Source organism: Poecilia mexicana, unplaced genomic scaffold (assembly GCF_051168715.1).
Source record: "Poecilia mexicana isolate PSO_F unplaced genomic scaffold, ASM5116871v1 scaffold_9, whole genome shotgun sequence".
NCBI classification, from domain to species: Eukaryota; Metazoa; Chordata; class Actinopteri; order Cyprinodontiformes; family Poeciliidae; genus Poecilia; species Poecilia mexicana.
In genome coordinates, this window is record NW_028263378.1 from 3193028 (window position 1) to 3206902 (window position 13875).

Consider the following 13875-nt stretch of genomic DNA (forward strand, 5'->3'; position numbering starts at 1 on the left):
CCATAATAACCTCGTAGAGGAGCCTGCGTTTGCTTTGAATGCACCGGATTATGTAATCTGCAGAGTGATATTAACCTGACAAACTCTGGGGGTCGCTGTAGTACAAGTTAAAATCTCTCTGCAGTCTTATTCTGCACCGCCAGAGCTATTACATAAGATTTGATTCATAAATTCAACATTTATGTTTGTGGGTCACGGCGGGAAGACATGTTTTTTTCATTTCTCAAATTTGCAAAATAAGTTCACAATCTTATAGAAATTTGACATTTATGACAATTACTCTGATTTATAACGAGTGAAAATGTTTATACTCAACAACTAACGATAAAACCCGAAAATTTAAGTGTTATTAATAAGCTGTAATTAGCTTTAAAAATGAAGAATACGAGAACAATTAAGCTAAATCTTAAGAGAAAATAAACCAGTCAAATATATTGATTAGCCACGAGTTTGTTTACTTGCTCTGGTTCCACCACGTGCCTGCAATGCGGCCACGCATGCGCCATAAACAGCTATATTTACATTTGGCATGCGTCACAGGTGGCGGCGCGCACTGCCAAAAACAAACAAGCGGACGCGCGCAAATTACAGCCTTCCCTCGCGCTGATTGGCTGTATTTAGCTTTCCCCGCCCTCTTTGGCAGCTGATTGGTCGCGCGGACGTTCTGCCTCGTTCTCATTGGACGCTATTTGTGGCTTCGGCTGTGTAACTAGGCTACTGTGCTGCTGCTGCCGCCTTCTCGGAACGCGCGCTGCGTCGGAACTAACAGTGTTTTTAAGCGAAATACGTTGTTTTGGTTGGAAAAGAAGCAGCTAATCGCCGTCCCGGGGGTGTTTGTAAAGGTTTTGAATTTAACAAAGACTGATTGAATTATTAATACTTTATTCATGTATTTTTGCTGTGCTTATGTCTTTAAAAGACACCAAGTTTAGACAGAAGTATGGCACTTAAATAAATATTGAGTTATTTCAAAATAAATGTTTAGATTTGGATATATGGAGCAAAGAATTAGCTTAATTAATCTTTATTTATCATCTTACAGTTTAAAATGTTGGCAGTTGTTTTGATTTTCCAACACTTATTAACCATTTTCTGTACAAATACTTCATAGATGGTGAATTCCACATTAATTTTAGATCTAGTGTGATCTTTACCATTTCAAGAGGGTTTTAATGTGAGATCTCAATTTACTTCTCACCACAAATTATTGACTGCATTTGCATGACTGTGTAAAACCAAATCATTACCAGAAGACCTTCTTAGTAAGGATGTCATTCTAATAATCACCATAAAAACTCCAACAAAACCCGTTTTCACCATATTGCTGGTGACAGATTAATCAGCTAACTTTATTTCTGTCTAACTGAAATCCCTCTTGATCTAATTAACCAACTGCTATAAAAATGCAGCAAATGTGCTTCAATTTGTTTTCTTCTTTTAGCAATAATTACCTCCAGAGAAAAGCCATAAAAATGAAAGTTTTCCAGTATCTTTGAAAACTTAAAGGTGAGATGTTTAATTTAATTCAATTAAAAAATATACTTTATTGATCCCAAAGGGAAACTAAATTTAGTTGCAGTGACGAAGACTTCTGGACATGTCTACTAACCACCTGGACTAGTTTTGTCTAAGTGATTGGTAGACATGTTTGTACATCTGCAAAAAAATAATTAGGTAAAAACAAAAAAGTCACTTGTCAAAAAATTACTCAGGCTATCACTTTAGTATGGCAATATTATCATTTTTTTGAATACGAATGTTTTAGTCTACAGTATGCCACTGAAACATAAGACGCACAACATCTGTTAGCACTTATGGGATTCCGTACAGGAGCACTAAACTGTCAGAACTTGGAAATACATTCAGGATCTTGTTGTAATGGGAAACTTTCTTGTTTTAAAAAGGAGATGCAAAACTTGCTACGATGACTGAGTTTCTCGTCTAAGAAGATGAGTTTTGTCAAGAAAACGAGATCTTTGTTATGAACGTTGTCATAACAGTTTCTCATTTATAAAAAGATTTCTTGTTATAAGATGAAAATCTTGTCTCATTATGACAACAAAATTTCTTGTTTTAGCAAAATATAAAATGTGCTGCTCTGTCTGATTGTGACATATCATGTCATCTCTTTCTTCTAGACAACATCTAAACCAGCGGTTTTTGTTTTACTGCTACAATCTTTCTCATTTAAAAGAACATATTTCAGTTTTAATAAGATATAAATCTTGTTTTAACAACAAAGTTTTCTCTTTAGCTTTTTGTTTTCCAGTTCAGTGCTTCCGTAGTTCTGTACTTTTTTGTTGTTGTATTTTTAGCTTATTTGCGATTCTTGTCACCCACATCTCCCGCAGCTCTTGAACGCAGCATCAGTTGATGAAATAAAATGCAGCTTTTTCTGCACTTTTCAGACAAGTTTCACTCCGCAGTCCTCTCGCTCTCTGCCTCCCCACCCAGACCAGAGACTCTGACCGGATAGTTGGATTCATGGCTGCGCATCTGTTCACGTTTTGACCAAAACGCGCCGCTCTGCACAGATTATCGGGATTTTCGCTATAAATAAGGCCTCAGACGGAACCACTCGGCCTGCCGTCATTTATTTCTGCAGCCGAAGTATCCAGAGGAGATTTTAAAAACAAAAACAACATGATCCCGCTCTGACGGATGGGTCTCCACTCTTCAGCCGGGACAGAAGATTCCCGCAGATTTCCACGGATCGCCCTTCAGGACGGGACGCGCGGATGTTTGAGGAGACTTTTATTTTTTGTTTTTGTTTTTTGAACTGATCCGATCTGGATTTATGGAACCGTGAAGAGCCGAGAAACGCTCGTCCTCCGCCGGGTTGTTTTGGTCTGAGGAGAGGAGAGGGGGGAAAGGCGAAGCGGCTTTTGGGGTAAGTGCAAAACGCAGGGTGACCTACTGGAGGACGCGGCGTTATTTGCACCAAATTCGCTTTTAAATGTGACTTTTGCAGCTTTAGCGTCGCATTAACGTAGGAATGCGCTGAAATATTCACAAGGTTGCTACATTTGTGCGCTACTTTATGCTTACTGCACGATTAAATGCGTGAAACTCTTCATATTTTTTGCTAATTTACAACCAAAAAGTGTGAAAGAACAGTTTCTATCCTTTGTTGTATGTCATTTTGAACCTTGTTGTATGTCATTTTGAATCGCATGTATGATGATGTTACAGCATCGCTTTCTTTCCAAGAGCCACGTTTTGTAATTTGAGATTGGAGTTGCGTTCAAGTGCGCGGCTCATTTCAGGAGATTGCGTCCTGCAGACGCGGATCTCGGGTTTTTGGTGTGTGTTTTTTGTGTGTTTTCATGGGGGGTGGGGTACGTGGGGGGATTATAAAGTCACGTGCACACGGCGACAAAAACACAGATTTCATAACGCACGCGCGCACAGCGGCGTGCAGCTGCAGCAAATGTTGCGTTTACGTGCATCCATCCTCCGATAGTACAACGTTTACCTATTGAGATACAAGATAGTACAAGTAAAAATAAAGAAATATGGGAATTAATCGATAAATAAATAGCAGCAGTTGAATTGTTGTTTTGGCTGACGCGCGTCCTCGACGTCATCCGCAGGACGAGGTAGGTCTGCTGTCACATTCATGCTTCATTTAAGGATTTATTTATTTATTTATGTTGATTTCTGAATATTTTACGTATTTTCAAACTGGCACGGCAGAATGACGCCGATCAGCTGTAAACAACCAAGAGGTTGCAATAAAAAAAACGATATGTTGTTTTTTGATAATCTTTCATTTTTTATTTTTTTTTTATTTATTCTTGAATCTGTCTCCTGATTAACTCGTAACATCATCAAATTTAACAAGAATGAACAATATCTGATTAAAAAAAACAAAACAAAAACAAACAAACAAATTAAGTAAAAATTAACCAGAGTAATTGTATTTCCAGATGTTTTTTAACCAAAAGAATCAGGAAGCAAACCCATATTCATGTTTTCACCGTGCTGTAAAATGATGGGGAACTTCTTGTATTTATTTACACATCCTGGTATCTGCACGCTGCCGCCTACTGCTGGTGGCGCGTTCACGCCGCATGGGAAATAATTTCCACTGCAATAACGACACCATTTCAGTTATTTATATATTTATATTTTTCCCTTTGTGCTCAGTCAGTGGAAGGATGTGGAGATTTGCCAGTGAGGTTTTTAAAATCTGTTTTTGTGGATGTGTTAGATATGTCTGTTTATATTTACTGCGTCTGCCAAAAGTTAAACTATTTCACATTTTGTCCTCCTACATCATAATCTAATGTAATTAATTAAATTTTACTTCAACTTGTTGGTATATTACCATTTTTAAAAGGTTTTGTATTCCTGTACTCTTGAAGCAAAGTCTTGTCCTGTTAATTGTTTAATTAATTTGTAATTTAAGTGCAACATAAACGCAGCTGTTCTGCAAAGACCATATTTTACAGATTTGAGGATGCGAGGAAAGATGGTAGTGGCAGCATCATGCTACAGGATGATTTTTAACTAACATTGTCTCTTTAACTCATAATTAGGACTAAAACTCAAATTTTGACTAAACTCACAAGTGACTTTTATTGTTGCTATTATGAGTAACATTAGTAATTATAACTGTAAACTCACAATTAGGACTTTTATTCTTGAAATTTTGTCTTTTAATCTCAGTTATTACTTTAAAACTCATCATTATGACTTCCTGTTTGGCTTTTATTTTTTCTTTAATAGCAGAAATGGGCTTCCATAGAATACAAAGGTCATACTTTTCAGGTTTTTATCTCTTTAAAAATAGTGAAAACCATTTATAGATGTCATTCCACTGCAACATTATTCAGTACTGTTTTATCTTTCTAAAAAAAAACTCATTGAGGTTTGTGGTTTAAGTTTAAAAAAAAGTTTAAGTTTTAAAGTTCACTTTGTTGCAACTTTGAAGAAGAAAAAAAAATGGCATTGGCCAAAATTAAAATTGGCTGGTCAAGCTGTTTAAACATCAGTGATCGGCCAGAAATCTGCAATCAGTGCACCCTTATTTTAATAATTGGTTTTACATAGCACTTCCTTTTATTTTGCTTCTGACCGCAGTTGGAGCCTGTCGGTCTGATAAATTGACAAATTTTCACCCCAAGACAATTCAAGCCGGTCTCACAAAGCAAGAACAAGCAGCCATCTAAAACTTTTCTTACAGAAGAGCATGAGTACATCATTGGCTGTCAGAGGAAGCACAGAACTTCCCTGAGGCAGGAATGAACCGAGTTGTGATCAGCACTAAATGTCCCAGAGCAAATGGCTCCACTTCACAACTCAAAAAATCAGTTTTAAAGTTATTAAAACTAGAATCGAAGAGCTAATATACATGGAATTTTGGAGAAATTTGATAATTCAAGTCACAAACTGCTGAATTTGAGCACAAACAAAACAATGTTAATTACTGAATTTTTATTATTATTATTTTTAAAAATTACAAAAAAGACCTTTTCCTACAACTTTCCAGCTAGTTAGCTTACTAGCCAGCTAAGTTAGCTAGTTTGCTAAGAGTGGGAAAAACATTACATTATTCTATAGATCGGGTTATTTTTGTTGCTCAACTGTTGAGATGTTAACACACTAATTACAGTTATACTGTTATATTAGATACTGCTTTAGGTTAAACGATATTTATTTAGTTGTTGAACCAAACTTCCCTACCTTGAGGACTCTAGCTAGCTATTTTTTTTAAATTTATTTTATACATTCATTAAATCAGCTAGACTAGACTGCTTTTAGGTTAAATAATTATTTTTTTCCCCCAATGTGTCTTGGTTTAAGCAGCTCCCTGAAGGAAAATTGTGTTGTTTTCTGTTCATTCTAGTTTGCTGTGTATAACTCTCCGTGTTTCCATAACCTAGCTTAGTTCTATCTAGTTTACTGTTGTTTATGCTGTAAATACTGGCGGTTTATTAACAAATAATTTTGGTCGAAAATATTTTTACAACACATTTGATCATCACAGTTGCATCAAACCTCTGCGCTTATCAAGAAATTGATTCTTTAAAAACTAACTTTAAGAACCGTTTTTTTTTTGTTTTCTTTTTTTTTAAGTTTCAAATCGGTTATCTTCTATCCTACGGGTCCGTGAAGGCAACGCGGCCGCCCATTGGTCGATTCGGCCGTCAATTCGAACGCGCTTCTCCTCCCACGTGGTGACGTCCCCCTCTCCAAAGTAACCAGGCCAGTCCATTACGCACACAAAAGGCACAACAAAAGCCCGTGTTGGGAAAATGAGATCCGTCAGCACCTTGTGGACGCAACAATAAGTTCCCACCTGGCAGCATCACACGTGGACCGGAATCTGGGACGGAGACAATCACCGGTTTACCCCCAAAAAGAAAAAAGAAAAAACATCAACATTAGCATAAAATAACAACAACAACATCCATCTGGCTGCAGTTTCCCCCACCGAGATCTTGACTCAGGTGGTAAGTAGATCCAACAATGTTTTCATTATGAATCTGTGAGGAAAGGTTCGGTTCTGGTGCCGCGTTGGGTTCACTGTCAGAACAAAAAAAAAAGAAGAAGAAGAAGAGGCAAAACAACGAAAGCAGCTGAGCCACACTGTTGCGCTTCGTCGAGCTCTTTTGTGGTGATAAACACGTTTGGAGGCGGAAAAAACAGGGAATTAAGCAGATTGGAAACGACCGGAATGTTGAGATTAAACCACGTAGATGTGGTGGAAAGGCGCATGCTGTGTTTTTATTTATTTTTCATGTTTAACAGAAGAGGACAGCGAGTCTTTTGTCTGGACACCTCTTCCTGTTCGCGGAGACGCACAGTGCGCCGCTTCTTTGTTTTCATTTAGAATAATCAGCTGATCCTGCTGGGATCCCTCAGTCCTCTCAGCGCTTATCTGTTAGTAAGCTTTAGTTTTTAGTCATTCTGCAAAAGAAAACGCCATATAAAGACAAAACGGACCTGATAAGACGGTGAGGAAGTGGAATCAAACAAAAGATGAGCAGCAAATGACTAGTTTATCACCTTTCAGAAAGCTTATTCGGTCTTTTATTTAATCTGTTTGTTGTAGGAAAACATAGGTTATAATTAAAATAAGCTAAAAAATAAAGAGGATATACTTATTTCATGCGCAAAACCCTGTTGACTTGTCCATATTGTGTATTATTGAATAAAGTGTGCGTCATATCAAGCTGTCATCGGGAAAACAAACGACCTGTTGTTTGCACTGATCGATCATCCAGACACTGGAATTGGCTGATATTTGTTCCGTCTTTCTGATTGGCTAAGAAGTCATATAACGTTTGGCCTGTAAATGCATCATAAAGCAGGATGATGAACTGATTTTATGAGCTTTTTTTCTAGATAAAAATTAACGTTGTGATGCAACGTTGTGTGAAAACAGAAATGTTCTAATTTTTTTAATGTTCTATGAACTCCTGTTAAAGATATTTAAATTATTTATTGTCATTAGGACAAAAGAAATCTGTGGAAAAACTGAATCCATGTTGGCGAAAGTCGGGAAAAGGCCAGAAAACGTCTGATCGGTTCATCTCTGCTCCAAACGTTTGTGGTTTGCTTTGATCAGACGGTAAACTTTTCAAAACCTTGAAACTGAAAACGGACCCGAGTCCAGTTAGAAACTAAAGAAACCCAATAGGAGAGAGAACAAAGATCAGCCAGTCAGGCTGCGGTGAAGTCAGGGAGGAAATTAAAACAGGCTGCCGTTGTTTGTGTTTGGTGACGCACCGATCAATCAGCCACACATTGGAATCGGACGAGTTTTTTTTCACCAGCAATCAAATGAATAAAAATCAGATTTTTTTCCCCTCTTGTTCGTTAAATGCATCAAAACAAAGAACTTTCATAAGTTTTAGTCTATAAGTGCATAAACCATTTTTTATAAACCAACAATCGGACCGACGTCCTTCATTTTGGAGATCGATCTTTCTACGCAAAGGTCTGAAAATCTTCCATTTTACTCCCCACCAGGTCACATCTGCATTTCGTAATACTCACCAGGCACAGACTTTTCAGACATAGAAATCACAATCGGCACTTGGGCTTTTTAAAGATCGCTCAGAAAAGTGCAATCGGTTCACCCTTACATGTGACCTTTGATGTTTTTGTTGTAAACGAGGGAAAAGTCTCTGAGTTTTCCAACCTGTAATCGCAGCAACAGGTGGGGGAGGGGCAGAACTGGAGAAAATATTCTTGTACTTTCTCTAGCGCCTCATTAAAAGGACTTTTAACAGCATGAAGTAATTAAAAGCACAACTTTTTAAAAGCGTGGCCTGTTGTCTCAAGTTTGGTGTCTTGGTCTCATTTTTATTCAGGGATAATTTTATTTATAGAAATTTCATGATTCACTTTATTTGTTGTTTCTGTTGTTTGTTTACTTAGTTTGGATATTTAAAATGGCTTCCAGTTCCAGCATTAAATGTCCATTAAACCTTAAAGTTTATCCACTTTTGGTTATGTGTTATTATGCTGTAATTACTGTTCTATTACTTCAAAACAACAATATTAAAGTTTATCGTAATAACTTCTGGGACAATTTATTGTCCAGTAAAATGCATCGTGCCAGGCCTGTGGACGCCTCGTTGGATGTTGGAAGTGTTTGTTGGGGAAGAAGCCAAAACAAAGGCAGGAACACGCTCTGCGGCTGGCATTTAACTGTCTCTGCTGGTATAATTGAATAAATATTTGCGCGTTTGCGTCATGTTGAGGGGAAAACAACCTGCTATTGTTCGCGTGTGCGGTGGACAACCCTTCCTTTCTGCACAAAGCTCATTTAGTGATGTTGATGATGCTGAGGTGTGACATTTATAAAGCTCTCTGTGAGTGTGTGTGTGTGGCTGCCTCTCGCCGTGCACACGTGCACGTGGCAGCGGGTTTAAACTGGGCTAATTCACAGAGGGGATTTGGCCCTTTTCATGCAGGGATTATGCCTGCAGCACCTGTGCAGATTATGCACGGTGTATGTAAATACGGCTCGTCTGGGAGGCCAGCGCTGTGTTTATGTTGTCATCTAAACGCGTGTTTGCAGAGCCGCCATGCTTCACGTCACAACCTGCTTCCTGTTGAGCTGCGGAAGAGACCTTTTTTTTTTTGTTTTTGTCGTCTGGCTGCTGGTTTCTGTCTCGACGCTGCTCTTCCTGTTGCAGCTCATTTAGAAACTTCCAGAGTCACTGAAGTGCCTTTTAAATACATCGTTATTGTTTTCCTTTCCATTTTGTGCAAACCCTGACATTTACCCACAATATGTGTGAAAGTGAACTCTTAGCAACCTTTTACTTTGCAAAAGAGGAACTGGAGATAAGTATGTTTAAAAGTGCAGTATGTAACTTTTATAAAAGATAATTTTTACTAATTTTTCTTAAAACTGTCGCCATCTCATGACAGTTTGTAACGAGACAGATAATCTGTGAAAAGATCCATCTCCTCCAGAAAATATTTGAGTTTCAATCGTCAATTTTTTCACATTTGAAACTCAGAAATTTATTTATTTTTTTCTTTCTAGAAAATTTCTGAGATCTCAAAAGCTACTATTGTCTCCTGAATAAATGCACAAAAACAACCAATAGACAGGAGGCGGGTCTTACTGCTGTCAATCAACCTCTTGTACTTGCTGCTAAATGTGCTAATGGTGAAAAAACAACTTCCTGGTTGCACAGAATTCATTGTTTTCATATTTTGCTAAAGTGGCAATGAAAGTATCGCATTGCAGCTGGAGTGCAACAAGATCTCATCATACAAGAAATGTCGTGATTTTAAAACATTTTTAAAATTTCCGAGTTTCAAACATTGAGAATTTTTGTCATTTGATATTCAGAATTTTTTTTTCCTTAGTAATTTTTTAAAAACTTTTCAAACTGAACAATTTCTATTTTTTTTCTCCTAGAAAGTTTCTAAGATCTCAAAGTTTATTTTTGGCTGAAAAGTTCTCTCTGTTTATCCAGTGGCTGTAATAAACCATTGGATGATTGAACTTCCTGCTCTGTTTGCGATGCAAATTATTTAACGTTGAAAAAATATTTTCAAATGTCTTTTCTTTGGAAGCTCAGCTCCTGTAACAGATCCGGACCAGCTGCGGTTTCCCTGCACACAGACGGCAATGCTCACAGAAAAGTATTTTCTTTGACAGATGAGCCTTTTAGCAGATGCTGGCTGTAAACCACTGACACATTCAGAGCAATTAATAAAGAGAATTGCATTGACAAGACGAATGAGAGGCTCATAAAAGGCAGCAGACCAGAGTGTAAAAAGGAACAAACCTTTTCGGTATCAGTTAGTGAGGACTGATGCTTTTCTTTACAAGGCATTAATGTCATCTGTGATTTGTGCCGCAGCACAGTAGGAGCAGATTTTCATTTTGTGTGAATATTTGCTGCAGAGACTTTTCTGTCAACAACTGCATGCGTCGACTATTCTGGTCTGTCCTGTTTAAAGCATCATCTGCTGTGCAATTGTTTCTGCAGATCTAAAAATAGAACAAAAGTTCCTTGTTAAAGAAGTTTTTTATATGTTCCTTTTAAAGTAGAGCTGCACATGTGTGCAATTTTGCAGTATTAAAACACTTTAGTTCAAAAAGTAAAACTCATTTATAGCCATCACATATATTTGAGTCTGCCACAGTGATTTTTATGGTCATTAAAGCAGCTGTTTGTACTTTTTAGTCAACAGCTGCCAAGTTCTGCCTGAAAATGACATCAGCATCTCCATACATCTTGTCATCATAGAGAAGCGGGAAGCTAACACCAGCAGATAGCATGACTCAGCAAATCAATGGCACATTTCTCCTAAATTCCTCCAAAAGTATTCTGTCGGCCGGAACCTTTGTATTCACACGTTTCTGGTACCTCAGTAAATCTGACGCACAAGCTACATCCCCAAAACAACAAAACTGCTTCTTTTCACCCATTTGAGGTTAATTTCTGCTTCTAAAACGATCTGATGGACGTTGGAAAAGACTATTGTTGTGTTCAAGTTGTGCTGAAAGAAGTTGGCTTATCAGCAAAGCTATTCAAGCCTATATTAGCATCTCAACGCGAAACATGTAGCAGCAGCACAGGCGCTAATGCTACTGTTAGCATCCACTTTTCTAAAGAAGCTCCATGACTGATCAGAAGTTCCTGAAACACTGGAAAACTGAACTGTGCACCAATTAGATGGTTGAATAATCTAAATAACAGATTTAAAACAACTTCATGTGTTTGTTTATTCAATAATTTAGCAACAAAAACAGTTTTTGAATTGAAAATGTTGCGTGTTTATCCATATACATTTTTCGGTTAAATTGTGATTGACTAATTAAATGCAGATCCTAAAATTTAAAAAAATGATTGACCCCACCACAAATTAATACACTTTGACTCAACTACCTCCTTTTTTTGAAGGACAATTTTGTTTACAGAGATTTCATAATTCATTTTATTTGTTGTTTCTATTGTTTTGTTTATTTATTTTGGATATTTAAAATGTCTTCCAGCTCCAGTGTTAAATATTCATTAGTATTTAAAGTTTATTGATCTTTAAGAATGTCTTCTCGTATTATTGCCATTGTATTACTAGAAAATTGTCTCAAAATAACAATATTATCGTTTATCGCAATAACTTCTGGGACAGTTTATCCTCCAGTAACATTTGTTGTTGTTAAAGTCTATTATTGTTACATTTCAAATGATTCCCAGTCGACTGTTTAACCTCTGATGGATTAATGTCAACATTTGATGCATCATCACTTTTATTCTTAACCTCTGAAGCAACCATCTCAAAACTTATTTGTCCTGCAGCTATCCATCCGTCCGTTGGGACAAAACACTCACAAATTGCAAATAAGTGAGTTTGCAACCAAGTGAATCGCATTACGAGACGTTCTGAGTGTCGGAATATTTCGTTACTTCGCCACACATTCGTTGTGCACAACCCACGATTGTAATCATGTAATAGACGATTGTAATCAAATGATTGCTCCAGCTAATGAGCCGAGTTCGTACTGGAAATATAATCAGGATCATGTTTGCTAAAAATAGCCGATGCAGACCACGCCGCTAACCGCTTCACCTCTGTGGCTTCTCCTCCACAGGCTCGATTTTCTCCTGTGGTGTCTGTGTGGAGCGTCCCACACACCCACTCCACAACAACGACGGCTTTTGCTTGCATCTTCCAGTGTTTCTTCTGTCAGCAAGTCCAGCAGAGCTGCAACTCTTCCAGTGCCAGCCCTGACACCAGCGAGGAGCCCTGCCCCACTGACATGGTGAAGATGACCAAGTCGAAGACCTTCCAGGCCTACCTGCCATCCTGCCACCGCACATACAGCTGCATCCACTGCCGAGCGCACCTGGCCAACCACGACGAGCTCATCTCAAAGGTAACCCTGCCCTCTTCATTTGCAGCCCACTTAGAGGTGACCTGCTGCGCGATCTGATCTCTCCCTGATTTAAAACGACCTCAGAACTACAATGTTGTGGGATAGTTTGCCTAAAAGAGCTGTCCCACTAGTGAATTAATTTTACAGATATGAAGCACCCAAATGCTGTCTATGAAACCGTCTTTGAGGTTTGACTACTAACAGGGAGAGATCAGATCAGATACAACGTTTATCATTTTGTTGCATAAAATCATTCCTACATAGTGAGATCTGCCTGTTCTGAGCTGCTTTAGGGCCTCCTGTCACTTTTTGAAATGGTTCAATTTACAGACACCAAAAAACAACAACCTTTTGCCCAAAAATGACTGGGTGGGTTTTTTAAGTGCTTTGGTTATTTTTAGAGGTAAAACGTGTAAAAAGGTAAATTTTTCACATCTGACACTCTGTTTGATTGGAGATCAAAGTTGCAACATTTGTTACATTTTCAGCTGATTAAGGAAGTGAGCCCAACTTCCTTCTTCATGAAATGTAAACAAAAATGGATTAAGCTGTTGTAGGATTTCTCTTTTTTCTTTGATAAAATTTCCATTTCTCCCGCTAGAATTAGACTGGCACATTTGTTTGGTTGCATTTACCCAGAATGCATTGCGCTGCAGTGCGTCTCCTGCTTTTGGAGCAGTCTCTGGTCCGCCTGGCGTTCACATATGGATTCAAATCGCACCAGTGTTCACTAAGTTTGTAGGTGATTGTGAATCCAAACCTCTCCGAATGAATTCTAGACACCAAACCAGTTTGACTAAAGTGGACTAAACAGAGCTGGTGTGAATGCATCCTGAAACAGCAGGTCTTCCACTGCTCTGTCAACGTTTACACTGACGGAAAATAGCTTGAGGGGATTTGCAGCTGTCTGCCGCTTCTCACCACAGACGCATTTGGTGCCACCGGGTCGCTCAGCTGGAGAATAACAACAATACATCCATGTGACACTCTTCAAATACTCGTCAACTGTTTGTGGTGGCACTTCACTTCGGGCTAAAAATAACAGCAGAAAGTGTGATGTAGCAGATTTAGGAGATGTAGGTAACTGTGACACAACTAAGCTGTTTTTATCTGTGCTGAAATTTAAAACGTGGTGATGTGAGGAGCGATGAATGAACCTGAGCGAGTCGAGTCCAGCTGGGAGTCGACAAACTGCTGAGGGCCGTAGCTTCACAGCGTCTCAGGCCCTGTCACTGTCTTCATACTGAAGCTCTCATTTATTTTCTGTTTTGCCTAAATACGAACCATATTCAACTTTTTCCTTCTGAGTTTGTTCCCCACAATAATCCAGTTTTAGTCACTTATGTATATGGAAGTGATTTGGATATGTATCAGATTGTTTTCAGAGCGTCTGCTGTCTGAACAATCATGTGAAATTTTATCCGACTTTTAGCTGTGAGACAATTCTGCACCACACTGCAAAAACACAAAATGTCCTCGTGCACTTGAAATAAGACCAAACTAACTTACAAGTA

General features: G+C 38.3%; 1 protein-coding gene across 2 annotated transcripts in view; it reads left to right on the forward strand.

Moving 5' to 3' along the window:
- Nucleotides 1-5784: 5784 nt before the first annotated feature.
- Nucleotides 5785-13875, forward strand: part of LOC106919525 (protein yippee-like 1) — a 32024-nt gene continuing 23933 nt past the window's right edge. Inside the window, exons 1-2 of one of the 2 annotated variants that reach the window (XM_088008624.1) lie at nt 5785-6458; nt 12161-12361. In XM_088008624.1, the coding sequence (XP_087864750.1) occupies nt 12245-12361 (117 nt within the window). In that variant the 5' untranslated portion in view covers nt 5785-6458; nt 12161-12244. Of the gene's footprint in view, nt 6459-12076; nt 12362-13875 lie in introns of both variants that reach the window. The other variant, XM_014989942.2, reaches the window with a different exon arrangement.